This window comes from Aedes albopictus, chromosome 3 (genome assembly GCF_035046485.1).
Source record: "Aedes albopictus strain Foshan chromosome 3, AalbF5, whole genome shotgun sequence".
Classification (NCBI taxonomy): domain Eukaryota; kingdom Metazoa; phylum Arthropoda; class Insecta; order Diptera; family Culicidae; genus Aedes; species Aedes albopictus.
In genome coordinates, this window is record NC_085138.1 from 318556639 (window position 1) to 318584469 (window position 27831).

At 41.2% G+C, this 27831-nt stretch overlaps 2 protein-coding genes across 3 annotated transcripts in view; one reads left to right on the top strand and one right to left on the bottom strand.

Moving 5' to 3' along the window:
• The first annotated feature begins 396 nt into the window (after positions 1-396).
• Positions 397-3991, top strand: LOC134291503 (serine/threonine-protein kinase PLK4). Its single transcript, XM_062859302.1, has 5 exons — positions 397-757; positions 847-942; positions 1049-2368; positions 2433-2958; positions 3025-3991. The coding sequence occupies exons 1-5, from the start codon at positions 734-736 to the stop codon at positions 3771-3773; spliced, it is 2715 nt and encodes a 904-aa protein (XP_062715286.1). The 5' UTR covers positions 397-733; the 3' UTR covers positions 3774-3991.
• A 17357-nt stretch (positions 3992-21348) lies between these two features.
• The window catches only part of LOC109401167 (neuronal membrane glycoprotein M6-a), a 39677-nt gene continuing 33194 nt past the window's right edge, over positions 21349-27831 (bottom strand). For both annotated transcript variants that reach the window (XM_019673648.4, XM_019673647.4), the window contains exons 2-4: positions 24892-25051; positions 24515-24825; positions 21349-24453 (exon numbers count right to left, since the gene is read on the bottom strand). In XM_019673648.4, coding sequence (XP_019529193.1) covers positions 24176-24453; positions 24515-24825; positions 24892-25051 — 749 coding nt within the window. In that variant the 3' untranslated portion in view covers positions 21349-24175. The remainder of the gene's footprint in view (positions 24454-24514; positions 24826-24891; positions 25052-27831) is intronic.

Consider the following 27831-nt stretch of genomic DNA (forward strand, 5'->3'; position numbering starts at 1 on the left):
TCCTGGGCGCTAATCAATAGCGCCCACTGTCAAATGCAAAAAACATCAACAATTTTTTGTTTAACGTTTATTTTGGTTTGTTGATCAGTTTTTGGAATCATTTTTTCCACCGCTTATGATCACAAAACACTTCAAACTCGCTTTAATAATCATGTACGGTAAGAGGAGCATGCGATTAGTTGAATAAAGCAGCCCAACAAACACGCATTGTGAAAGTGATTTCGTGTGTGGCTCACAACATCAAACAAAAGCTGCGTTTGTTGATTACACGCTCGTTTCAATTTGCACAAATATGAGTATAAGGCAGTTAGATGTTGGCTACGATAAATTTCATTGATGCCAGGGGCCTGACTTAACGCGATATTTTTTTACTTACGGATATTCCCCTAACAAGCCCAGGTTAATCATCATCATTAATTTAAAGTCAATAAAATGTTTATGACGTTCACACGCTGGTGACCCTATCCGTTTCCAATTAGAAAAATGTCATTTTCCGATTCAAATCCAACGACGCTTTCTGTTTATCAATAAAATCGCTTCACTCTGCTGCCTCGGTTGGCTTTCCGAAACAGTATTTTCGATGTGAAATAAAGTGTAATTTTAATATAACTCACCTGGAAAAAGTGCTCAGCAAAGTTTGGTTCAGTGGTGCATCATTGAACCAATGTGGACATATCGGAAAAAAACCCCGTCGGAAACATTGAGCTGAGTGAGTAACGATCCATCCCCAAGGATGGACTTCGGCGATCGGATTGAGGTTAGTGCGGTTGTTTATGTTTCGTTGCGCGGATCGGGAGGAACCCGACTCGAAATAGTGATCTGATTGGTACTATTGTAAAATTTTAGGATTACGAAGTGTATGAAATACTGGGCAAGGGGGGATTTGCCAGTGTGTACCGAGCAAAATGCCTTGGAACCGGGAACTTTGTGGCGATCAAAATGGTAAGTGCTCAGGGTGTTCTTGGCGCTCGTTCCGGTTCGGCGATCACCGTACGATGAAGAGCATTCAAGGGTGAGACAATTTTGCTTAATTTAGATTTTGTTTTAGATCGACAAAAAATTGATGCAATCTTCTGGAATGGCCAACCGGGTTCGACAGGAGGTGAGCATTCATTCCCAGCTGAAGCATCCGTCAATCCTGGAGTTGTACACATTCTTCGAGGATGCCAACTACGTCTATCTGGTACTGGAGCTAGCTGAGAACGGTGAACTGCAGCGGTATCTCCGGGAAACAAAGAAGACGTTCAACGAGTACGAAGCTGCCTCGGTGCTGAAGCAGGTGGTAGATGGACTGCTGTATCTTCACTCGCATCACATCCTACATAGGGATATGTCCCTCGCCAATCTGTTGCTCACCAAGCAGATGACCGTCAAGATATCGGATTTTGGGCTGGCGACGCAGTTGACACGACCGGATGAAAAACACATGACACTCTGTGGGACCCCAAACTACATCTCACCGGAGGTGGCTTCCCGTGCGTCGCATGGTCTTCCGGCCGATGTCTGGGGTCTCGGCTGTATGTTGTACACTTTCCTGGTAGGGAAGCCTCCTTTCGATACCGAAGGAGTGAAGTCCACCCTGACGAAGGTCGTGATGTCCAACTACACCATTCCATCGTACATTTCGGCGGAGGCGCGGGATTTGATTGACCAACTTCTGAAGAAGAATCCGGCAGAACGAATCAAGCTGGATCAGGTATTGCAGCATCCCTTTATGCAAAAGGCGACCGGCTTCAGCTATCGGGCCGGAGGTACGCTTGCTTCCAGCGATAGTGGTGTCGTCACAATGTCCAGCAACGGAAGCTCCAATCGTTCAAACATTCCTTCCGGCTACGGCCATGATCGGTTTCAACCGGCACCCATCGGCCATCAAATACCTCTGCGATATCAACCGATCAGCGAGCACGAGTATGACTTCCAGGAGAGCATTCTGCCACCACAGCGACCGAAATCCGCTTCGCACAACAAACCAACGTCGGATTTCTTCTCCGGCGTGAGCAACGATCGTCGAATGATGGCCCCGCCTTCTCGAGCTATCCAGCATCACCTGAACCAGATATCCCTTCTACAACAGTTCAACAGTTTAGAACTGATGGAAAAATACAACATCAACAAAGCGGACATTGCCAGTGTGGGGCGATCGGCATCCGAGGGTAGCTCTGGAATGCTTCTGCAGGAACAACATCAAAGGCACCAGCAGCAGCAACACCATGCTATTTCATTGCTAAATTCCAAGCCCAAATCGGCTTCTATCTCGATGCTTTATCAGATACCGGGTAGTGGGGAGCCTTCGTCGTTCGGCGAAAAGGAAAACTACATTCACCATAAGCGGGATGAACGGGAAACGCCTTTGAATCTCGGGGATTATGTAAGTTACCGCAGCTTATCTTTAAGAAATAGGAGAGTTTCCATCGGAATGTTACTTTTTGCAGGATTTCATTGACCACTGTCAACCTAAGGGCAAAGACTATGCATCGCGCAGTGCCACACCGAAACGTAGAAGCCCCGCTAAGTCGCCCAGAAAGCGCCTAGACGTTCCACCTCTCAACACAGCCCGGTTGCTTCCCAATCGGCACAAGACCAAGAATGCCATTCTCAGCATCCGATCCAGTGGGGAAGTTGTGTTGGAGTTCATCAAGTTTAAAACCCGCTACAAAGAGGACCGGGTGGTGGACGTTTGTCGAATATCGTCCGATGGTTTGCGATTCGTGCTGTACCATCCGGATGGGGGCAAAGGTGTCCCCATAGAGGACGAACCGCCTGACGTGCCTCCGGGCGGAGCCGACAGTATCTTCAGCTACGAGAATCTGCCGGAGAAGCACTGGAAAAAGTATCAGTACGCGGCGCGGTTTGTGCAGATGGTGAAGGCCAAGACTCCCAAGATCACGTACTACAGCGAGAAGGCCAAGTGCCAGCTGATGGAGACGCTGGAAGATTACGAAGCGAGTTTCTATAGTGGTAAGTTGCCACTCGATCAATATTGTCGGTACCACCCGTTTTTTTAATCTCGCTTCTCTTTGCTAGGAACCAAAATTGTGAAATCACCCCAGGACGGCGTCAAAATAGTGGATTCCAACGGCATCACCATAAGGACCACTGCTAATTTGAGTTCCTCGCAGAACGCAGAGTATCAGCATTTTCAGCAAACCATGGAACACTGTCTGAACATCGAGCGAGCCCTTTCTGCCATCCAAACTGGGAAAACCTTTCCGCTCATCATCGGTCGACGACCTGCACACGCCCCTCCTCCATCGTCCAGCTCCTCTTCTTCCTCAACCAAAGAAAACCAAATCTATTCTAACATCTCCTCTCCCAACACCCCTCACACGCCCCATCAGATGCCATCGTTTGCCATGTCCACCGGGTCCCACACCTCGGCTGGCAATCCACTAAGCCGTCGCCCTATTCCCTCCTCCAAACCCGTACCTCCCAACTTTTCCAACGTGGCCACGAAAAAGTGCACCATCCCGGGCATCGGAACGGCCGTCCAGCTGTCGCAGGGCGTCGTCCAGGTCCAGTTCCTCGACGGAGCCACCCTTTCGCTGATCCCAATCGAGCAGGGCGGTGGCGTGACGTTTTCCCCCGCCATTGGAAGCCCACTGCAGCACTACTCCACCCAGGACGATGCGCTGCTGCCGGCGACCCTGCGGGACAAAATCGGCCAAATGCCGGCGATCTTGCGCGAACTAAACACCGCTCCGGTGCCGTCGATTCCGTTCAACTTTGTCGAGGGCTCTTCGCCGCGGACACCATTGACGAGGTTTATGCGATGAAGGCGGAGGAAGCCTCGATAGCGGAAACAATGCTTTTGTTAAAGTTCAAATCAACAAAATTCGTTTTAAGCCAAACTCTCTACTAATTGTATTTGTAGGTGGTATTACGATAGCTCAGAGATTTTATCGACAGTGAAATCACGTTCTATGGACAGTAGGAAACTTGCACTATTTTCTAGTTCAACTGTACTGAAGTAATTTATTATATATTTTTTTAACTGAATAAATTTTAATCAAATAAAATTGAAGACACTTTTTAGTGCAAATGTGGTAATATTACCGTATTATTTAGTCGTAGCCTATCTCAGGTGTTTTTGCACTGGGCAGACAACACACAAGATTTCTACATCTAGATGTAATACAGTAAATCTATGTGAATCACATGGCGACCGTGACTGTGAATCTTGGTATCACGTAGCATCCTATGATTTTGTTTGCAGCCAACATCAATCAGGTTTAGACGTGTGCGCCGAATATTCGGCGTAAAATCGGCGTGCATCGGCGTGGGGCTTCTCAAACAATTATGAACAAAGTAAACTACTTTCTAATGATTGGATTGCAACAAATGGACATCTGGCTATGTGTTGCTGCAGACATTTTTTGGTTTTGATGATAGTAGCCTTTCTGAGAAGGGATACGCCGATCGGCGTGCGGTTTTCACGCCGCCGCCGCCGCCGTTTGCCACGCCGATACGCCGATGCTTCCTGGATCGGCTTCAAACAACATTACCATAAACTTTTTCCACCAGTGCATGGGTATAACCCCCCTTTACCTATCCCCGTTTAATAAATATAGTATTTTTGATTCTTGTTGGCTTGGGGAGCCGCACGCCGATTCACGCCGATTTTTCATCGGCGCGGCGCGGCGCGGCGGCGCACACCTCTAATCAGGTTATCTCCATTTACAGTAATTTCGCGTTTCCCAAATATTGGTACTACATGCTTGGATCTCTGCTGTGAGCAAATCAGGGATCGTAGCAGACTGTGCGCGCGAGTTGCTGCGTTTTCAGTTTTCTTTGGTCTGGAAACGGCCCTGTTGCGACTTCGTAAGAGACTCGTGGAGACTGCAGCAGCGGCGGAACCGGCGAAGTCTACCCAGACGGTTAGATCATGATAAAGCATTCGCAGAAACAGGTAAGGCAGCCTTTAGGTGAGGAGCTATCTGGCGGTGCCCGCAAGGCTAGGAAAATACTAACCCCGAAGGTCGTAATGCCCGCAAGTCGGACCCCAGCCAGGGGTCCCGGAAAGCTGCTAAGAGTGGGCCTGAAGAGGCTGACCCGTTCTGGATGGAAGGGAACAGGGGGTGGCGACCGTTGTTGGGCCTTCAGCAACCACAGGGTAAGGTGAACCAATGCACAGTGGCCGAAAACCGGACAAAACCTCAAAAATCGACTTCAATTTTTTATTTTTCTAATATTTTTCTCCCAATATAGATACTTCAACTAAGAAAATCCCAAATTTTGAGTCATTTGGTCAAAAATTGAGTCTTGAAGATTTTTTCAAAGTTGAGGTTTTGTGTGGTACTTTGCTATAGCATAGTGTTTATTGTCTTTATTTTATGAGCTTTTTTCATGAGCTCGTTGTAAAACTTAAGAATATTTGGATAATGTGACAATATTATTGGTGCTTTTGGGTATGAATAATCATACCATTTCAGGGTTTGTTTGCAATCCAATCACAAAATTATTATGTTTTTACAACATGCAAAAATTTTGTCTTTTATAAAATTTCGGAGAAAAACTTCGTAGCAAAGAGATCCAGAACATGTTTAGGAAACATCAGAAAACGACGTCGTACCCCGAATCTAACGTACAATTTTGTCTAGTTTTTGGCTATATAGGTCACTGTTTGCGCATTTGCGAGAAGAGGAGTAATGACTAAGAATTATAAGGCCTTTTTTTACATAGATGATACCTATATCCCGCATTATTAAAGACCACCAAATACAAGTAACTTTTTGATCCCTAAAAATAAAATAAAGGCAAAAAAGAATCGTGAAAAACATATAACAATAACTACAAACCGTTGCTCATTAGTTTTCTTAAACGGATCGTTTTTTCGATTCATCTTAATCGTTACACGGCGTTTTTTCGATTCATCTTAATCGTTTCACGGCTGTTCCGGCTCGAAAGAAGTTGATCATCAATATTAATTTCTATTCCCGATCAGCCTAGATTGCCGTGTAGTGTCGGTAGCAGTTCCTTCAACTGGCTAAGAATAACACTACGGACCGTCTGTTCCGGTGGTAAAAGTCCACCAAACAAGCTTAGGGGTCGCTGGTGTTAAGCGTACCGTGCCTAGGAATGAATGGTTAGGGGGGTCTAATAAAAACCTAGCCGCTAACGGTGCCTGTGGAGTACCAGGGCACCCTCCACAGTATTTTTGCCCTTACTGTGTTAAACGGAGCAATGACGAAGTGGACCTAATTTGTCTCCGGGATAATCGGCTACTTTTCTCAAGTCTCAATTCCGAGGCTTAACAAAAGTGGGTAAATGTATATTTTCATGACTGGAATCAAGTTTGTACAGGTAAACCTTCATCACGCAAAAGGTGCTTCTGCTGTGTTGAGTCGAAGGTTTAAAAAAGAAGGACTGGAAGTGGCGCTTATTCAAGAGCCATGGTCCAATAAACGAAAGATTCTTGGTGTTCTGACACAAAATAGTAAACTATTTTATGATGAGCAACAAGATTCTCCCAGAACTGCTGTCGTAGTACGTAAAACGTTAAAATGTTATCCTATTACAGAGTTTATCAGAAGGGACATTGTTGCGGTTATGGTAGAGGTACCAACCACTAGGGGTAAAACTGAGATCGCTGTGGCTTCAGCTTACTTTCCTGGTGATGTTCCTGAGGTACCTCCTCCTGAGATCGCATCATTTGTTCAATTCTGTAAAGAAAACAACAAATCGTTCATCATTGGCTGTGATGCCAATGCGCATCACACGGTTTGGGGTAGTACGGATATTAACAGTCGAGGTGAGTCACTATTAGAGTATCTGTCTTCGAACAATATAGACATTTGTAATAATGGTGATAAACCTACTTTCTTAAATGCAATCAGACAAGAGGTCTTGGATCTAACACTGTGCAACGCTGCAATCTTTGACAAGATCACAAACTGGCACGTGTCAGATGAGATTTCTCTATCTGATCATAAACACATAATCTTCAATTGGAGCGGTGGAAATTATTCTAGAACTGCATTTAGAAATCCCAGGAAGACAAACTGGGATCAATATGTAGAATTGTTGAATTCGCATTCATTTACAATGGGGGAAACTATCGATTCAACCCAAAAGTTGGAATCATTTTCTCAAAGAGTAAATGAATGTATCATCATTTCCTTTAACAGCAGTTGTCCCACCATAAATCGTCTTCTACTAGAGACGTGCCATGGTGGAACTTTAAACTGGATCGCCTAAGAAAATTTTCTCGTAAAATGTTCAACAGAGCGAAACAAACGGGAGATTGGACTCAGTATAGGAAAACCCTGACTGAGTACAACAACGAAATACGAAAATCTAAAAGAAAATCTTGGGTGCTGACATGTGAAAACATAAAAAGTACTCCTGTAGTTGCTAGACTACAAAAAACGCTTTCAAAAGATCATGCAAATGAATTGGGAAATCTGAAGCGTGACGATGGAGCTTTTATCAAAACTCCTCGTGAAACTTTGGATTTAATGATGGAAACCCATTTTCCAGGTTCGGTTCTAAGTGTGGATTCCAATGATACTATATCTCTGGAAGGTGATGGATGTCCTAGTATAAACTCAACGGAGTCAAATAGTACAGTAAACACAGCCTCAGATTTAGCAGATGAAATCTTCACGAAGGCCAGAGTGGAAAATGCGATAAGATCTTTTCAGCCTTTTAAATCTGCTGGAGTTGATGGTATATTTCTAGCACTGATTCAAAACGGAGAAGCGGTGTTGGTTCCATCACTAATTGAGATGTTCAAGGCTAGTTTAAGATTGAATTACATTCCATCAAAATGGAGACTTGTAAAAGTTATCGTTATACCGAAAATGGGGAAACGAGACAAAACGCATCCGAAAGCATATAGACCAATTAGTCTTTCTTCAGTTTTGTTGAAGACTATGGAAAAGGTTTTGAAGGATTTTATCTATTCTTCTTACATAAAAGAGCATCCCCTGTCTGACTTCCAGTTTGCTTATCAATCTGGTAAGTCAACGGTTACGGCACTTCACTCGCTAGTAACAAAGGTGGAAAAAACGTTTTCAGCAAAAGAAATAGCTCTATGCGCCTTTTTAGATATAGAAGGAGCATTTGATAATGCCTCCTATTCATCTATGAAGCGTGCCATGGAGAATAAAAACTTCGACCAATGTATCATACATTGGATTCATACTGTGCTTGCAAAAAGAGAAATCACCTCTGAGCTGGGAAGTTCTTCTATAACAGTAGGGGAGACTGAGGAGACTTGATCCCTGGGGAGACTTGTTCCCCCCATATTTTCTCGCAATCAAAAACAGTTTTCTTCCAGTATATTTTTTCCAAAACGACATCTGGACAGACGACAATGTTTTGGCTACAATTGATTTTAATTATGTATTGCATTATTTTTTAATGGCTGATGGTTTGTTTTCAGTCTTTCAGAAATCTTTTAGGCGATTCCGAAAAATCTCAATAACTTTGTGAAAATTGAACCAAATCGTGTCAAAATTATACGGCACATAGTATAAATAAAGTACAATCAAACGTATTTATTCAAATAAGGCTGTTATGTAAATATTTCAATTAATGTACCTTAGTGTATACAACAGTGACATGGGGAGACTTGATCCCTCGAGGATTACACACACATTATACATGTGAAAAATAAAATTCAATTTGGAAGCCTCTATTTACTTGGAATTCTAGTATATTCAATGATAAAACGTGTCAGATAATTATTATTTTAGTACAAACCATGAAAAGGGGGATCAAGTCTCCCCATTTTCAAGATACGGCATATCCTTAACAATTTAAGGTAATCTTATAATTTCAAATACACCGTATGCATCAAAATTGCAAGAAAACTTAAAAAGAAAATGAATAGGAAGCTTCTGGAGTTATTTTCCCTTTAAATTAATCATGTGCTCAAAAGGGGATCAATTTTGACCCATTTTTGAAAAATACATCATAAGACATGCCTCCATAAAAACACAGTTTTGAAAACTTTAACAATAATTTAAAGTCCTTCTGTTTTGTATAAACTTGCAATAGATGTTAACCTTCTATTCTGTACGAAAAATTGATCTAGTCTTGTGTTTTTTCTTAAAGTTACAGGTAAATTAAGAAAAAGGGATCAAGTCTCCCCAGTCTCCCCTAAGGGCAACAAAGGGTTGCCCTCAAGGAGGAGTCCTCTCACCACTAATGTGGTCCTTAGTTGTAGACGATCTTCTAAGAAGCTTGAAGGAAAGAGGTTTCGAAGTTGTGGGCTTTGCAGACGATATAGTCATAATAGTGAGAGGAAAGTATGACGAAACTGTTTCGGAGAGAATGCAAAGGGCCCTAAACTATACACATTCATGGTGTATTAAGGAGGGCCTTAGCATCAACCCGTCAAAAGTCGTAATTGTCCCTTTCACTAGGAGAAGGAAGATCAACCTAAAAGCTTTTCGGCTTGGAGGGATACAAATTCATCCTAGTGATCGAGTCAAATACTTAGGTTTGATTCTGGATGCCAAACTGAACTGGAATGCTCAAATTGAGTCCGTGATCGGTAAGGCAACAAGTGCGTTCTGGTTATGCTCCAAAACTATTGGCAGGAAGTGGGGCTTGAAACCAAAAATGATAATGTGGATTTATACTGCCATAATCCGCCCAAAAGTGACGTATGCTTCGTTTGTTTAGTGGCCAAAAACAAAAGAGGCTACCACGCAATCAAAGCTTGCGAAAATCCAACGTCTTGCGTCCATTGCTGTTACAGGAGCGATGCGTAGCACTCCATCAAAAGCTTTAGATGCGATTCTCAATCTGCTACCTTTGCACGAGTACGTGCAATTAGAAGCAGAAAAGGAATTGCTGCGACTTAAACGAATTGAAAAGTTTATGCCAGGTGATCTTGTAGGTCACCTGAGCATTTCACAATACTTCCAAAATAGGCCAGTAATGAAAATGATTAAAGACTGGATGAAACTTGTGGAGAACCATGATGTTCCTTACAAGTTGCACGAAACAACTCGTGCAGATTGGGAAGTCGGAGGTCCCACTGTTCGTCAAGGATCAATCAAATTCTATACAGATGGCTCAAAAGTTGGAATAAAAACGGGAGCAGGAATCTACGGCCCTCTTAATACAAATTTCAGTGGCGATAGGACACTATCCTACGGTGTTTCAAGCAAAGATTCTTGCTATTTTGAAATGCGCAAATATCTGCCTTGAGAGAAAATACAGATATGCAAATATTTGTATTTTCTCAGATAGTCAAGCTGCACTAAAAGCATTGTGCGCTTACAAATGTACTTCAAAGCTTGTCTGGGAATGCATTCTTTCACTGCGCAGGCTGTGCCAAGGGAATTCAGTAAACTTATACTGGGTTCCAGGTCACTGTGGCATTGAAGGAAATGAAATGGCAGACGAGCTTGCTAAAAGTGGTTCCAATTTACAGTTTGCTGGCCCATAACCATTCTGTGGTATATCAAACTGTACAATCAAAATGGACCTGAAACGCTGGGCTGAGCAGAGGGTGATATCCAATTGGATGGACGTCAAAAATTGCAATCAGTCAAAACGATTTATAACACCAAATGCTTATAAAACCAAAAAGCTCTTAGAGCTCAACAAGAGAGCTCTATGTACATACACTGGCCTAGTAACTGGACACTGTCCGAGCAGGTATCACTTGAAAAATATTGGCCAGATTCAGAGTGATATCTGTCGTTTCTGTAATACGGAACGTGAAACCTCGGAACATCTGCTTTGCAGTTGTGGTGCTTTATACATGCGCAGGCAAAGATTTCTAAATAGTGGTTGCTTGCAACCCAGTGAGATCTGGTCTGCAGAACCTGGGAAGGTCTTGGGGTTTATTAATTCCATTGCACCTGACTGGGAGACGACGCGTCGTGGCAGAAGCTGATTACTTGACACATGGTAATTAGCTGGCTAGATGCGAATATCAAAACGGGACATGCCACAAAAGTTCAACTTATTGGACGCAGTGGCTTAAATTCCCCAACAGGGGAGGAAAAAAAAAAGAAGTGCTCAAACGGGTTGAAAGCCATCTCTTCACGAACTTCTATCGTAGTTTCAATATATAGTGACACACATTCGACATCTGCGTGCTTCTTTTCTACACGCACATCGCTACAGTTTAAAGCAGTAGTCATCTATCTATATATATAAAAATGAATTTCTGTCTGTCTGTCTGTCTGTCTGTCTGTCTGTCGGTCTGTCTGTCTGACCGCTATGGATTCAGAAACTACTGGACGGATCGGTGTGAAATTTTGTATGTGGGTATTTATGGGGCCGGGGAAGGTTCTTAGCTTGGTGCGGGACCTCTCCGGTTTTTGGAACGGGGGGCTCCCATACAGATGACTTCGCCGGGGACGTCCCTATGGAGCTGCATGTCAAAAAACACAGTAGGCAGGCAGTACGACGTTTGCCGGGACAGCTAGTAAAATATAAAAGGAATTCACTAAACGGCGTAAAACGCTACGCGAAATATTCATCCACGTAAACGTCGCGATTACCAAGGCAATCTCTGATTGTTTTTCTCATTTTTTTGTTTTCTAAAATTTAAGTTTTATTGTATGTTATTCATGCGTTTTCTTAGAACACATTTCAATTGAACGACACACAGAGTGATATCGATTTTGAAAATATTTGCTGGAGCTCAACTGTTCATCAATAAGATTACCGATCTCTAATGATCGTTTATCAACAACTTCCTTCAATATTGCGAATATGTATTGCAAATTCTTTATAATTATAAGGTTATTTTGGTTGCTTCGATAAGTGATAACAGAGACCAATGTACATTACAAACTAAACTCGGACGAGCATATATGAAATCGTTGAAAAGAGATTAAAAAAAGCAGTTTAAATTTTACGCAGTTCACTATATGAGACTATCTGACCCCATTTTGAATGTTAATTCACCTCCGTGTATCCACCGTAAAACGTCACGTGGTCTATAGAGGGTCTCTGAGAATAGACCACGTCTTGTCAGTCAACATTGCCCAGGTAACCAGTAAGCACTGTATTTAGCATTAACTCAGCACTATATTCGCCTTTACAGCTGGTCATTTAATGCCACTCAGCCGTATATGCGCCTTTAATCCCGAGCAGAAGGGCATACCTTACAAATACCATGCGAAGAGCAACATGTGCTCTAATATCTAAAATTGTTATTGCTGCGTTGTTCTATGAAATGTTATGAGAACATCACTATAACAGTTGGAGGTATTTGAGCAGGGTTTGGTATTGATGTAGTATTTGTTGGTTTAAACCAACTGCTAATTAGCAGTGGAAACAGCCGAAGAACAAGAAGTCATCGAACAAATAAAACATTTAATAACAAGAAATGTTATTAGTTTGTTATTCAATAACTTTGGGATAACAAATACAGCACTTGAAATTTTAGGTATGCATTCATTATTGAAATAACAAGACTTGTTATTTTCTAGGTGTTATTTATACAGAATTTTGGTATTCGTTTTTGTTATTTTGCCTCTTATTACCACCTAATGAAGGGCATATCAAGGTATTTAAGATAAATACCATGATATGTTATTCTCTTGTTATTTTCTTCTGCTCGGGATGCTACTTAAATGCAGGCTTTGGCCCAATATACGGCTGTTTAAATGCTAGACCTTCAGGAACTTCATAAAGAACTGTCAAAATAGTAACACCAGACTGTAACGCCTCATATGAGACAAACCAAAATAGTAAATTCACCCCTCTTACTTCCGCCTTACCACTCGTTCGGTCATTCTACACTCTCATTCTTTGCGGCATATTTTCTGGTTGGTGTTTTTTTTTGCTGATTTCTACTCTGACTGCGACTCGATCTCAATACCCTGCGATTGATCATTTGTTGGAAGGAGCTGCTGCGCGCTACAGGATAGGCTGAAAATGAAACTGTGAAGTGCGCTAATTTTTTTTTCTATTTTAAGTTATTTAGTGATTGGGTTTCATACCTGACCAGGTGGCATTACTTCGCTTCGGATTTTTGTTCGATGTTGAACGAGCAATTTGGGAATGGATGCAGAATCATGTAAAATCATCTTTTTCCTATGCCATGTTTAGGTTTGCATGAGTAATTGTTGTACTACATAAAGTAACCTCACCAGACGTCGATAATGGTTTACGTTGACGCAACAATGAGACACAAATAGTATGAACGAAATGAATTGTTCAAACATAGCAAACATAGCAGCAACACATAACTTCTCTGGCAATTTTGTGGCTTTAAAATGGCATTTGGGATGCTTGAAAACCAAAACATATTGTGCATTTGAAATGCTACATAACAGCTAAAGATTTTTGAACTGCATTTTGTATGCTACTTAAAGGCGTCTAAGCTGTCTAGGACAGCAAGCAGATGAAAAGCAAATATAAGACTAATGTACTGCTTATTCGAATGCTTATTGGTTACCTGGGTGTTTGTATCTGAATTGATCCATTGAAAGAAAACAAAGGTAATCGAATTTTCTAATGATTTATGTAGTTTTAAAGATTTTGGACCACCCTAACAGCAAAAAATACACAATTATAGGTAATTTCAATGTCAGTACATGATATAGGAACCCTCAAATCAAAAGGATTATCAAAATCTACGTTCAAAAAACGCATCTTATTAGCTTTATTATCGATAGCTTTTTACATACCTCCCATAACACAGCGTAACAAAAATTAACTTTTTGCCTGTCTCAAGAGCAAACTTATGTGTCTCCGAAGGATTTCGGGCCGCTGAATCCGAATCCGGGCTCAGATTTGCTCTAACACGTCACAATTTTGAGCTATACCCCAATTTGTAGGGCAAAATATGCGATTTTGGGCTTTTTTGACTGCAAACCGTTAAGCTTGGAAATATTATTTTTAACCAATCAAAAGGTTAATTGGTCAATTAACATCTAAATTAACGACTCATGCAAAATATTTCGTTTTACCATATCGAATTTGATAGATTTTAGCGATTTATGTTAGGTACGATATTTCCCATACAAGTCATCCTCCAAAAGTTGCATGCAAGTTTTCATACTAACATAAAATGCTTAAATCTATCAAATTTGATTAGGTGAAATGAAATATTTTGCATGAGTCGTTAATTTAAGTGTTAATTGATTAATTAACCTTTTGATTGCTTAAAAATAATATTTCCAAGCTTAATGGTTTGCAGTCAAAAAAGCCCAAAATCGCATATTTTGCTTTACAAATTGGTGTATAGCTCAAAATTGTGACGTGTTAGAGCAAATCTGTGCCCGGATTCGTATTCAGCGGCCCGAAATCCTTCGGAGACACATAAGTTTGCTCTTGAGACAAAAAAATGTTGCGCTGTGTAATCAGCAGATTTTAAAATTTTGGACCACCCTAATATAGTAAAATCTATATGAGTTCCGTATCACAAATAGGTTTAGGGCACTGAAATCATCATAACCTGTGAATTTAAGCCATTTCGGTTAACATTTGAAGTTTTGTCCGACCTTTGTATGGAGGCCCGCCACTGTACAATGGGAGGACTTCCCTTGGACGAAAGTCGAGCGGAATGGGAAGAAGAAAAACCGCAGGTCGAGGGGAACAGGAACGCTAAACCAAGAAGGCGTAAAAGAGTAGGTGCCAAGCACGAGGAAGGCAACGCGCTCGTCATCAAGACCGAACAGTCTAAAGTACTCGAACGCCTTGAAGGCGATGCGAAGCAACACCAAGCTCGTGGATCTGGGATCCGACGTGCGCAGTACTAGACGTACTTGTACTTGTACGGGTGAGATGATCCTAGAGCTGAAGCGCGGCAAAGAACGCAAGGGCGCCGCCTACAAAAGTCTGGCGGAAGCGGTCCTTGGCGAAGGGGTATAGGTGAGTGCTTTTACAGCGGAGGCGACTCTGAAGGACCTAGACGAGACCGCCGAAGCGAAAGAGTTATTACGAAAAAATAATGAAGCTCTACAAATGCATATTAAACTATATAGCATATTGTAGTGGAACCTGACAAATGCGTAATAAATTAGGACATCACATTTGGACATACAACACATAACATAAATTGTGCCCTGTTACTTTAATGGGTAACAATTTCCGATATCAGGATGACGAGGTTTCATTAATGTTGTTGGTCCATCAGTCAATCCTGTAATCGTATTTTCTCTGGCAGGTTGCCTTTTGTTCGCAGCATTAGTTGCTTTCATAGCTTGAGTTTTGTCTAGGAATTTCAAATCCTAAGGGGGCATCCCGATTCGGGTTTCATCACTAGAGTTCTTTAACTTGAAGTCTGTACCAGGGAGAGGTTTACATCTCCAGTACTTAATCGCTGCCCAAAATTTCCTAAATGTTGACAATCGAAATATAACATTTAACACAAAAATAAAACTTGTAATACAACCACACCCAACGGAAAAGAAATTTTTGTGGATAAAACTGTACTTAAATTGTATAGAAACTTATATAAAAGGTATCTTTAACATAAAACTTACATCCAACTTCAACAAAGACTCTTCTGTCCTGGTAGAAGATTTCGAAGTTGGTTCGGCTAGACCTATTGCAATACACCAGGCACACAACAAAACTGTACGTCGGCTACAATTCCAGATCGAACAGAATAGTCCATTATTGGATTTTCAATCTTGGCGGCACTAGTACAAAACTCAAACAAAAACTTCAATTCGATCCATTATTTGATTATCGATCTTGGATTAACTAAATAAACACAAAACAGAATAACTGGAATCTTGCTTCACAACGTAGCTGCGCAGATTAGGCAAAGCTTTCCATTTTCGTACTCTGTCACGATCGCGACGAAAAATCGTATACATCTAAACACAAGCCCAACCAAATACTATTGCTATATGTACACTATTTACAATGCCCGCGTGGTTGGGCGCCATAACATGGACACCTACAAAAGCCGTGCCGACGTTGGGCGCCACGAAAAAATAATGAAGCACTACAAATGCACATTAAAATAAAAAAATATTATAGTGGAACTGTTGAGAACCACTGGATTGTCTCTCATGCTCTCGCCGATCTGCGTGCTCGCCGATAGCATTTCGTTATGCCTCGGTCGATGCACAATCGCAGAGATTAGAATAGAAGAATTGTAGCCTCCGTGTAGTAACGTGTCGTCTTTGTAATGTAGTATTTTAAAGTAAATAAAGTTTATGTTTTAATCTGTTATTCGCTACGCCTGGGTGTTTGAATAGACTGTTATGTCTCCCGGCCACCCCGAACTCCAGGACGTAACAGTGGCGACGAGAAATCCGTGCGTGCAGTGAGGACCCGCGACACGTTAAGTTTTCCGCGGAGGAGAAGATGGGCGACGGCGACACGATGGACATCGGGCGGAGTGATGAAGCACAGCGCCAGCATTCGGCTTCAATGGCTGGACAGGATCTGCACCAGCGTCAGGTGGATCAGTGGCAACACTCGCCGGTTCAAGGAGCAGTTTACCGGAACCGAAATGCTCCATTCCCATCAGTGCCCGTGGAAATGCATCCTCAGCAGCACCAGTACATCAAACAACCCTCGCATCAAACCCCAGCTGGAGTCAATGAATGCCCCATTGACTCGCTAGCATATGATGGGCAGTCAGCGGTGCAAGCACCACCGCCGCCATCGTCGTCAGGCCGGTTTCCACTCGATCGAGAAGAATACCTCGATGAGCAGTTTCGGCAGATGCGAGAGGCCAGCGAGAAATACTACAGCAGTATGAATCGGCTGATGGAGCTCCAGTACCAGGTTTTTGCGGAGCGAATGAAAACAGTCAACCAACAAATGCAGTTGATGTTTTCACTATGTTGGGCTACTAGAGTATCACAGCCAACATACGAGTCTTCCCCGGTCAGCACACAACAAGAGGGAGCACAACACAAGGCTTCGTATCCAAATGATGTCGACACTACGGCGGCGGAAATAAATGAAGAGCAACCGCGGCAGCCACGAGTGGATCAGCTGATTGTTTCCGTGCCGATGTTTCGTTGTGATGATCAACAGCAGAAGAAGCAAGAAATAAAAAGTTCTATTGTCGTACCTGCATCACCCGACGGCAGTAGAGAAGGTTTCGAACACGCTCAGCAGAAAAAGTGTGCAGCAGAGGTGTTCAAGTCGTGCAATGTCGGATCACTTCGGAAAGTAGACATTGTTTCCGATAAGCACCCACCGATCAGCGTTAAATCGGATCCGATGTTCGTACAGCATTTTGTGGATCGATATGGGCATCGGTTGGATTTAGCACGTGGACGTGCTATAGTATACAGTGACGTCTTCGAGTGGATGATATACCAAGGTGGAATTATGATGAAGCTCCGGTCGCCCGTACATCAGTCATCGTCAACCTGATCACCGGCAACGCTAGTAACAATGTCCACCATCATCGCTCTTCCTGCGCCAGAAGACCGCTGTAATGGTTTACCGCCAAATTAATTAGAGGGAGAGATGTTGAGAACCACTGGATTGTCTCTCATGCTCTCGCCGATCTGCGTGCTCGCCGATAGCATTTCGTTATGCCTCAGTCGATGCACAATCGCAGAGATTAGAATAGAAGAATTGTAGCCTCCGTGTAGTAACGTGTCGTCTTTGTAATGTAGTATTTTAAAGTAAATAAAGTTTATGTTTTAATCTGTTATTCGCTACGCCTGGGAGTTTGAATAGACTGTTATGTCTCCCGGCCACCCCGAACTCCAGGACGTAACAGGAACCTTACAAATGTGTAATAAATTATGGCATCACATTTGGACATACAACACATACCATAAATTGTGCCCTGTTACCCTAATGGGCAACAATTTCCGATATCAGGATGACGAGGTTTTATTAATGTTGTTGGTCCATCAGTCAATCCTGTAATCGTATTTTCTCTGGCAGCATTAGTTGCTTTCATAGCTTGAGTTTTGTCTACACGAAAAAAAAAAACAGATTACCTAAAAAATACGTTAAAAGAACGCAAAAATAAATAAACCGCTTGAATTTTTTACCCAGCAGTGGGTTGTTTCCTCGCTCTCCCGCTCACAATGTTGTCAAAAACAAAGGGAGAAGCAGCTACCTAGCCGATAATGTCCGTGCGAGAAGCCAAATTTGGTTTTTTTTTTTGCCGTTTACCCAAAAGTGGGTTTATTTCAACCCACTAGGGTACTTCGAAAGTCAACGCTAGGTAGAAAGAACTTTGCGATGGGTTGCAATTTTCTGCCGGGCGGGATCAAACGGAAACTACCCTCTCAGAGCTTTTCCGCGGTATAGCCAAATTTGGGTTCTCGTACGGAAGAGCCGATATGAGTGAAAAAAAAAACCTATACAGTCAGGTTTTTTTTTACGCGGGGGATACATACCGCGTAAAAAAAAACCGCGTAAAAATAAACCGCGTTAATTCAAAAATCCGCGTAAAAATAAACCGCGTTAATTCAAAAATCCGCGTAAAAAAAAACCGCGTTAATTCAAAAATCCGCGTAAATGAAAACCGCGTTAATTCAAAAATCCGCGTAAATGAAAACCACTTTTAACTCAATAATTTCCTTCTTGATTTTATATTAAAAAATGAACTCAACGAATTATTTTAAGACAACATTTTAAGATTTTTGCCTGTCACTCAAAATTTCTACAAGTTACACAAACTGCCAAGCTATTGTTTAAAGGCTTAAAGCTTTTACCATCATTGATGACGTCAAACCCGACATCAACCTATCATTCACCTATTTTTATTTTGGCCACCAAACCCAACATGGACCCAATACTTGGTCGATGTTGGTCCAACAGTGGCTCAACATTCGATAAAAATTGACCCAACTTTGACCCGACATTCGATATTTTTTCAGTCTGGCGGAATTTTGCATGGTTTTCTCGTGTATCGTGCCCAGCTACTCATTCGAATGACAATGTATTCAATTGATAAGGATTCGCTTCTCATTTGATAGGTGCTCTGATTGAATGAAATGGTTTTGAACATGAATATGTAGAAGAAAAATGTTTAAAAAGAATTGTAGGTTAATGTTCAAATGAATGAGATGAAGTTTTGCAACACTGGGTTAAACCGGTTCGTTGTTAAGACTCCATCTCACAGTTGACGCATAAGTGTCAAACTACAGGCAGTAAATCATGTTCACTTAACCTTCAGTAACTCGCGCGGTTGCCCACCACCGTCAGCACCACGCTAATGCTGAACACGAAAAGCGAGATTATTTCAACGTGTTGTACAAAATACAACAGCGAGATTGCTCGTGGGTTGATAGTTAAAGGTCACAAAGCATTCTTGGAAAATTTTGGGATATTCCAGGTAATCCTAAGTGTTCTGGTGCTCAGTTTTTAAAGTCTATGGCTATGACAGTAGTTTCGCAAGCTAAAAATAGTAACTATACATACCTAGACAGGGTTTAAATCAATAATTATTCCAAAATAGTTTTAAAATATTTCAAATCAGCCAATTGAACAGCCAGAAATGGACATAATAGACATAATTATCTGATAGATAGATAGATACAATAATAGATATAATAATAATCTCTGGACATAATAGATTACAAATCGTAGATTTGTACAATGAAAAAAGTTCATGTAATCTCAAGAACGGTTTGATGTCCTTAGACATCTCAACAGATCTGATGCTGTCTATTAAACTTTGAGATGTTCAGTAAGTCATGAAAGGTTACAAGTCGTAGCTTTGTATTATGAATGAAGTTACCGGTACACCCGTAGACTTTAGGATCTAAACTCCAGAATAGTTTGGATGACCTAGGATATCCCGACTGATCTGAAACTATCTATTGAACTTTCAAAAGACTTACTGGGCTTAATAGATTACAAATCGTTGCTTTGCATAATGCAAGAAGCTACCGCTGCAAGACTTACTGGATATAATAGATAACAAGTCGTTGCTTTGTATAATGCAAGAAGTTACCGTTACAGACGTAGATTTTAAGATCTAAACTCAAGAACAGTTTGGATGTCCTTGGATGTCCAGAAAATTACTCTGCATCATATTCTACCTTTTTAATGCTGTTAAACACCAAAACTACAGAAATATGTAGAAAAACTCTACAATAATAATGCTTGGAAAAATTCCGGCTTAAAATTAAAAATCCACGTAAATGAAAACCGCGTTAATTCAAAAATCCGCGTAAAAATAAACCGCGTTAATTCAAAAATCCGCGTAAAAATAAACCGCGTTAATTCAAAAATCCGCGTAAAAAAAAACCGCGTTAATTCAAAAATCCGCGTAAAAAAAACCTCGTAAATGAAAACCGCGTAAAAAAAAACCGCGTAAAAAAAACCTGACTGTATTTGGGTTGGTTTCTGGTTCCGTGTAGGAATTTCAAATCCTAAGGGGGCATCCCGATTCGGGGTTCATCACTAGAGTTCTATAACTTGAAGTCTGTGCCAGGGAAAGGTTTACATCTCCAGTACTTAATCACTGCCCAAAATGGTCTGAATGTTGGCAATCGAAATAGGATTACGGGCCTCTATTCTGCCAGAGCCTTATAAATGTGCATTAATACTAGGGGAATACTTACAAATTAAAATACAACATTTAACACAAAAATAAAACTTGCAGTTTATATTGAGGGTGCGATGTACTTTCTTGGTGGTTTCGGATAGACTGAGGGTTTAGCGGCCATGGAATGTTGTTGAGCTTCTACTTTTGTTCTAGAAGACGCCATAATCAATTAGAATAGAAGTACCTATTAAAGATACATATAACATGACAACTTTCAGTATGCAATCTACGAATTACTACGTGGGGGACCGCCCCCCTCCTTTAGATCCGGCCCTGGTTCTAGAAGACGGTCCCACACAACGTGGACCTCCTTGCTCAGGTGACTGTTGAGCAGATTATCCTTGCATAGTTAATTTTTTTTAGTTTTTGCCTGATGACGTCGATTAACCGCTCCTAACCCCGAGCAGACATTAAGGCTTGCAAAAGCAACCCTCCCTTCCCTTTCAGTCTACAACAAAAGGATACATCGGGGTTGGTTACCCGATCTTCCCTAAAGTTGCCCACAACCCGGTCGATACTACGGGGAGGTAGGGATAGGAGTTACTGGGAAGAGACTGGTGACCTCCGTGGGGCCTGTATTACACGTCACCCATCCTTTACCGTAACATGAGGCTATTAAACCTCATAATAAAAGCAATAGGATAGCGCCCAGGATAGTAATTTCCTATGTATTACAACATGAGCACCGTGATACTTGAAACTACTACATGGCGACCGTCACCAAATATATTTTTTTTAATTAATTTCTTTTTATTCGTGAATTTTAACTTAAGCTAATTCTTCACACATGCGTGACCAAATAAATAGACACCAAAATATGATGATTCAACGATAGCTATTTATCTCTAAAACAAAACGGCAAAACCACTATGAGAATGATGGTGAATGAGCATATGAAATTTCTTCCAATTCTACAACATAAACATAACAGCCCGTTTGAGTTTTCGTTTCACTGGAACCAAAAGGCTCCAAATCCTTAAAGGGATACTCAGTGTTTTATTTTGTTGCAATACGTTTTGCCTCGCAAATACAATATGGACAAAAATCTATCCTATATCAAACGGTTTTCCATTGCTGCGTTCCAACGCGTGCTTAGCTTCCTTTCTTAGTTATATATATATATTACTTTCTCAATGTTTTGAAACTTAGTTAAGTTTAGTGAATAAGGTTTTTTTTTAGTACAGTATGCATCGATGAAACCGATACGATGTATGAGATTGTAGCGATGAAGCGATAGATAGGGATTCAGCGGAAGAAAGCGAACTTCTAAGTCCAAAAAGCTTGGCATTTGATTTTGAGGGTAGAATAAGTAAGGAAAAGCGATGAGAAAAAGTTAACGACTAACAGTGACACAATAATTCAACGAAGAACGATTCATACGCGATAATGAATGAGTTATTAGGAATGACAAATTAAGAATTATGATTTATCTAATGAATACTGATTGGATATTTGTGTCGATTAGTTGGGTAGTGATGATACGTTTGAGTCAGATTGACGAATACAAATGGATTACGAACGATAAATGCGATTATAGAATGTAATGAGTGATAATGACTTTTATGATTGTGTATGCTGTTGATGGATTGTTCACATTTACGATTCAGTTAAATGTCTAAAATTACGTACACAAAAGTTTTTCGGAAACCGGCTCTACGATCTTGAGCCCAATAAGATTGCTCTAACTAACATTACATACTTCCATTCTCTATTTCACGTACTAACATGAACCGCCCAACTGAACAGTTTCCGCCAATTCGTAAAATACTCGTCAATTTCGCCGATTTCTGGGTCAAGGGAGGTGAGAAGCTACTACGTGATGGATTTCTATATCATAAAATACGCTCTCTATGTTAGTTCTTTTCTCGGATGATCAAACTACAAAAATAGAATCCTTAGTTCGTTTGTTCGTTATCTGCTACTATACTGCGGTTTCTACGATATCACACGGTGTGTCAGAGAGGTCGGGCAATTTTCAGAGGCTGTAGCTATGGGTTTCGTGGTCATTTGTGTATAGAGAAGATATGTTTTCAGTTCAGTTCTACTAACATATTATCGAAAAATATTGAAATTGTGCATGGTTAAGAGACGAATTTTGCACCAAAATATCCGGGTAGAGGCAAAGAACAAACCAAGGACAAAAATAATAACAAATTTTGTCATCATATCTCATCTTATCATTGTTATGTTTTATTTATGAATAACATTAAATAACTCGCTAAGAACTAAAAATGTTATCATTGCAAAATTAGTTATTTCTGAGTTATTATTGAATAACAATAAATAACTGAATAATAACAAAATATGCAATCATAGCAAAATAAGTTCTTCTGAGCATCCTAAGTAAAATAACATCCCAATGGCATATTTTGGAATCATAACTTGTTTTGTTATTGATGAGTTATTTAGTATTTGTTTTATTTTGAGTAGAATATTGATGAAGATCGAATTTTGTTATTGGTTAAATTAGTTATTATTGAGTTAGTTATTATTTTTGTTCTTTTAGCTCTTATTCCCAACAAACCAATAACAAATTTTGCCATTCAGCTATTCATTTCTAATGGCAAAATTTGATCTTCGTTAGTTATTTTCTTCTTCCCGGGTACCTCAAGGATGACAGTACCCTTGCAGAATACAATTAATGTTTGCGAAGACCGCAAGACCCTTCGTGTCTTTATCACTAAGCTTTTTCTTCTGGAATTTTTAGGTCGTCCGAACTGTTCTGGAAAATGGATCCTGGATTCTAATTCTAGATAAACCAAGTGTTTTTTTTTTTTTATAAAAGCGAGAAGACTTTGAGATACAGAAATATCTACAAAGCTTCTATCAGAAACGTGTCTGGCAAGGATCATTCCTATAGTTATCTTTGTTAACCCGGGAGCGGTCGTGTCGTCTACTGATTACACGCACCATGAAAAAAGCACGCTTGTGGTATACAGTGTGAGCGTAGTGTTGCTGAGGGTGGCCAAAGACACGACTGCTCGACAAGACTTTCAACCCTGCCCTCCATCTCGGGACCAACGATTTCACTTCCCTTCCAAAGAAAGAAAGTATTTGGATCTGCTAAAACGACAGGATTTTTGCAGGACAAGACCTTTCAAATGATGTTTAAATGGATTCTGAAAGAGAACTGTCAATCATAAAGGAAGAGGTGATGCGAAATGCGTCTTTAGTGAGTCTCCTATTGAGGCTGTGTTCTGTTATTCAGGAGACAAGAGAGTGGTAATGAACAAATATTCGGTTTTATTGTCACCCTTGTGTCGTGTCTATCTTCTCTTCTATTCGAATGTCAGCCTTTGTGTTTACTGTTGTTTGTGCTGTGTTACTGTTACTGATTGTGTTCTGTAGTATTTTAGGGTATTTCATTTTAACTGTTATACCTTCTAATGGTTGTTCCAAGAGTACCTATATTGAGCAGGCCCAGTCTAGAGAATTGGAATGTGTTTGCGATGACTTATGAATGAAAGCTACAATTGTACATACGCCACGGACGGATAAACTTACGCAGGTTGGACAGCGTTAACTCATTGTCGCAAAATTTTGCATTAGAAAAAAAGCGATCCGAAAACAACCTAAATCTAGAAAGTATAAAGACTTACCAACGACGACGGCAAAATAATAAACAGATAAGATCAACTAACGCTCCAGACTTTACGCGTGGATAATTACGTAAACTTAAACGTAAGCTGCTCGTACAGCACCGCCAAATGACGACGGCCATCATCAGGTGCTGTGCTCAATATAAATCTCCTGGGCCGTATCCTAGAACCGATCCTTGGAGGACGCCGTGTACTCCATCTCGGTCAGATTCTGAATCTCCTGCAGCTCCTGGAACTTCTCGTGATCCCGGATGTGCGCATAGTTGGCCGCCAGGCACATCAGGTAGTGCACCAAGCTCAGAATGATCAGTAGACAGCTGACCGTGGCCAGGATGAACATGATCTCGCACTTCTCGACGCCATCCTTGCAGAAGGCCTTCACCTTGCTCTGTTCGCAGATGTTCATGTCTTCCTGCTTGACGCCCGCCGGGAACATGAAATCTACAATAACAAAAATGTTCAATACACGGAGCTATTCCAGGAAATTCTCGGAGATACTTACAAAATTGCGTCAAATCGATGCAGTTCCGGTGCGACTGCACGTTCGGATTCTCGCACATGTTCCAGAAGACCGTAAACATGAACGTTACAATGCTCAAAAAGCACAAGATCACGATCCACACGATCTTCAGCACGTAGGTAATGCCCATAAACACCGCACACGAGATGCGTCCACCCACGCGGGAACCCCACGCCCGGTAGACCTTGTACCGGGTGGCACCCGTGGCCAGAAATCCGACAAACAGAATCATCAGTCCGAGGGCTGCCATCGAGGCACCGATCACCACAAAGATCATTTGAACTGCTTCAATCCTATTTGAGGAAAAAAAATTTCAATTCACCGAAATGTTCTTCGCCTGGTCGACAGGCTTCACTTACCACAACAGTCGCAGATGAAAGACCTGGTCGAGCATGATGATCGCCAGTGAGGTACCGCGGTACATCGTTCCGCAGAAGATGGCCACCCCGATAAGGCACATGACCGTCGCTATCAGCGTAGCGTACGGTATCCGGGTCAGGCATGATTTGCAGCAGTCTCCTGAGGGGAGAGATTGTCGATCAATGATATGTTTCAAGATTTTTTCTTTAATTTTTGATATGTGAAACAGAAAGTTGCTCTATGGCTGAACGGTGATCTTAAAGCGTAATCATGGAAACATTTAAAAGTGCACTTAAAATTAATGAAATTGTTTGCAATTGGTGTAACAAATTATCCATGTAATAAGTAAAGAAAAACATTGGAATGTGTATGATACGAGACTTGTGCTAGGAGATCCTGAAATCATGAGGTGGTCTCGAATGCCGGTAACGCAAGACCCGTTTCAGAACTCGAATCTGCGTCCCTACGCGGATTACCTACGAAAGGCTAAATCTCGAGAGTTTGAAATTATCATGAGGCTTAGTGATTCAATTAGATGTAACTATTCTTCAAACGGCGTTAAACCAAAAGCAGTCGTGCTCGAGACAACTGCTCAACAATGCACCTGGGGCTTTCCTGGAACACTCCTGGAACGTCCATCAAACCCCTTGAAAATCGCTGGAACGCTTCTGGAACACCCCAGGAACCCACTGAACCTATCTGAAAAAACAATGAAAAACAATGAAAACCACAGGAACTCTCTTGAAACTCCCTGTGATCCCCTGGAACACACGCGAAACATGGAGCCCCCTGAAACACTCTGTAGCATCCTGTAACGCCCCTGAAACCCCGTGAAAACTCTTGGAACGCCCCTGAAATCTCCTGAAACGCCCCTGATTAAGGGGCAAATTAAAATCAGTGCATGTTAGATGCTTTCATAGCCATTCCGCTTCTTTGAAGGAAACACGACCCTAACAACGGACTAGCATACAAAGCCCAATGGCACAGCCGAAAGCGAAAACTTACCCTGACAGCTGTAGCAGGAATCGAACCCATGCTTCCCAGCACGATTCCACTAAGTGTTTGATGGCATTATTCAAGGTAATTTGAAAAACAAAACACTAACAGTTTAGGTTATGCCAGTGTTCAACAATTGGATACTTTTGGATAGTTGCTGGCTCACTTAAACTGTTACAACACGAAGTTTCTTCAAAAACCTTTTCAAAACGAAATGTTGTTGAAAAGAGGAAAGATAGAGCTACTATTCACAGTTATAAAAAGTTGATCCGCCGGCCATATTCATTTCAGCCGCCATCTTGAATTCATTGGAGAAAAAACTTTATTTTTCACTGTGTTCTCCATGCGCGTTAACAACGTGGAACAGCATCAAAGTTTACGCTTGCATGTATCACGGTAGGAGCAAATTTGGGAAAATCCGAGGTCCGTTTCCGTTTTTGACTGTTGCGGACATTGGTTGTGACACTTTTCAATTTTTTTTTGAAAAGACTTAGTTTAAACTATCAATTTTTCATTGGTTGATTCAAAACTTTAAATTGGTATCTGTAAACATTATGGAACAACACTGTATTGATACAAACAGCTGGTGCCTGACCCAGAGCGCAAAAGTAACATGATTTGCAAAATTGCAGGAAACTTAATTAACATTGAAGGATTCGTCATTAACATAATCGTCATGATTGAAAATTTGAAAGCAGTTTTTTTCGCTCAAAACATGAATGTTTGCATTGAAAAAGTATTCACTGTACTCCATTCTGCACCCGCAATACTGTGAATAAATTTTCACTGCGGAAATGTCAGCTTTGAACGAGAAAACTGCTTTCAAATTTTCAATGATGACGATTAAATGGTCAATGATCATTTTCATAGCAAAAACAATCCTAATGACGAAAAATCATGAAGAATGAGCTGCCGCACGGTATGTTCTGGAGTAAAAATGCAAGTGTCCTCTACTACATGTTCCGTCAGGGCACTCCGGGAGTGATCAAAACGGTCAATGATCATTTTTACAGCTTCTTCTTCTTCTTCTTGGCGTAACGTCCTCACTGGGACAAAGCCTGCTTCTCAGCTTAGTGTTCAATGAGCACTTCCACAGTTTTTAACTGAGATCATCCTCTGCCAATGACCATTTTGCATGTGTATTCGTGTGGCAGGCACGAAGATACTCTATGCCCAAGGAAGTCAAGGAAATTTCCTTTACGAAAAGATCCTGGACCGACCGGGAATCGAACCCGTCACCCTCAGCATGGTCATGCTGAATACCCGTGCGTTTACCGCCTCGGCTATATGGGCCCTCATTTTTACAGCTATTGACGGAAAATCATGAATAATGAGCTGCCGCACGGTATGTTTTAGAGTAAAAATGAAAATGTCCCCTGGCATCGGTTCCCCCGGAGGCATTCCAGGGGACCCAGAATCATCCAGAAGGACTCCAGGTGTTCAGAAAATGTACTAATACAATCAGCTCTGATGAAGTTTCAGTTATTGCCAATATTTTAAAGTTGTTCCATAGAGAAAAAAAATAGTTCTGATAGAAATACCCCAAATGCCATAACGTTGATATCCGGAACCATCCGGGTTTTAGACTTCGTGTCCCATTTTATCAAAACTTTAATAAAAACGAAATATTGTCTCAAAATTTCATTAGGATTGGATAAAAATCAACAGAGTTATGAATTTTTCATGTTGAAAATTTGTTGTGAAAATGATCTTGGCCTTTAGGGTGTTGACGAATCCGTCAACCTTAAACAAAAAAGTGCTGTGATTTTTTTTCTCTAAACAATGAAGATGGCAACTGGATTCAATGTAAGCTCATCTAGCTTTGTTGTTGCCTAATGTTTTGTTACATTCGCAGGGCTGGTAGCGAACAAGTGGCAGAATAATAATGACTTTATTGACCAAAATTATCAAAAAAGTGACCAAATAGTGACTAAATAGTGTCC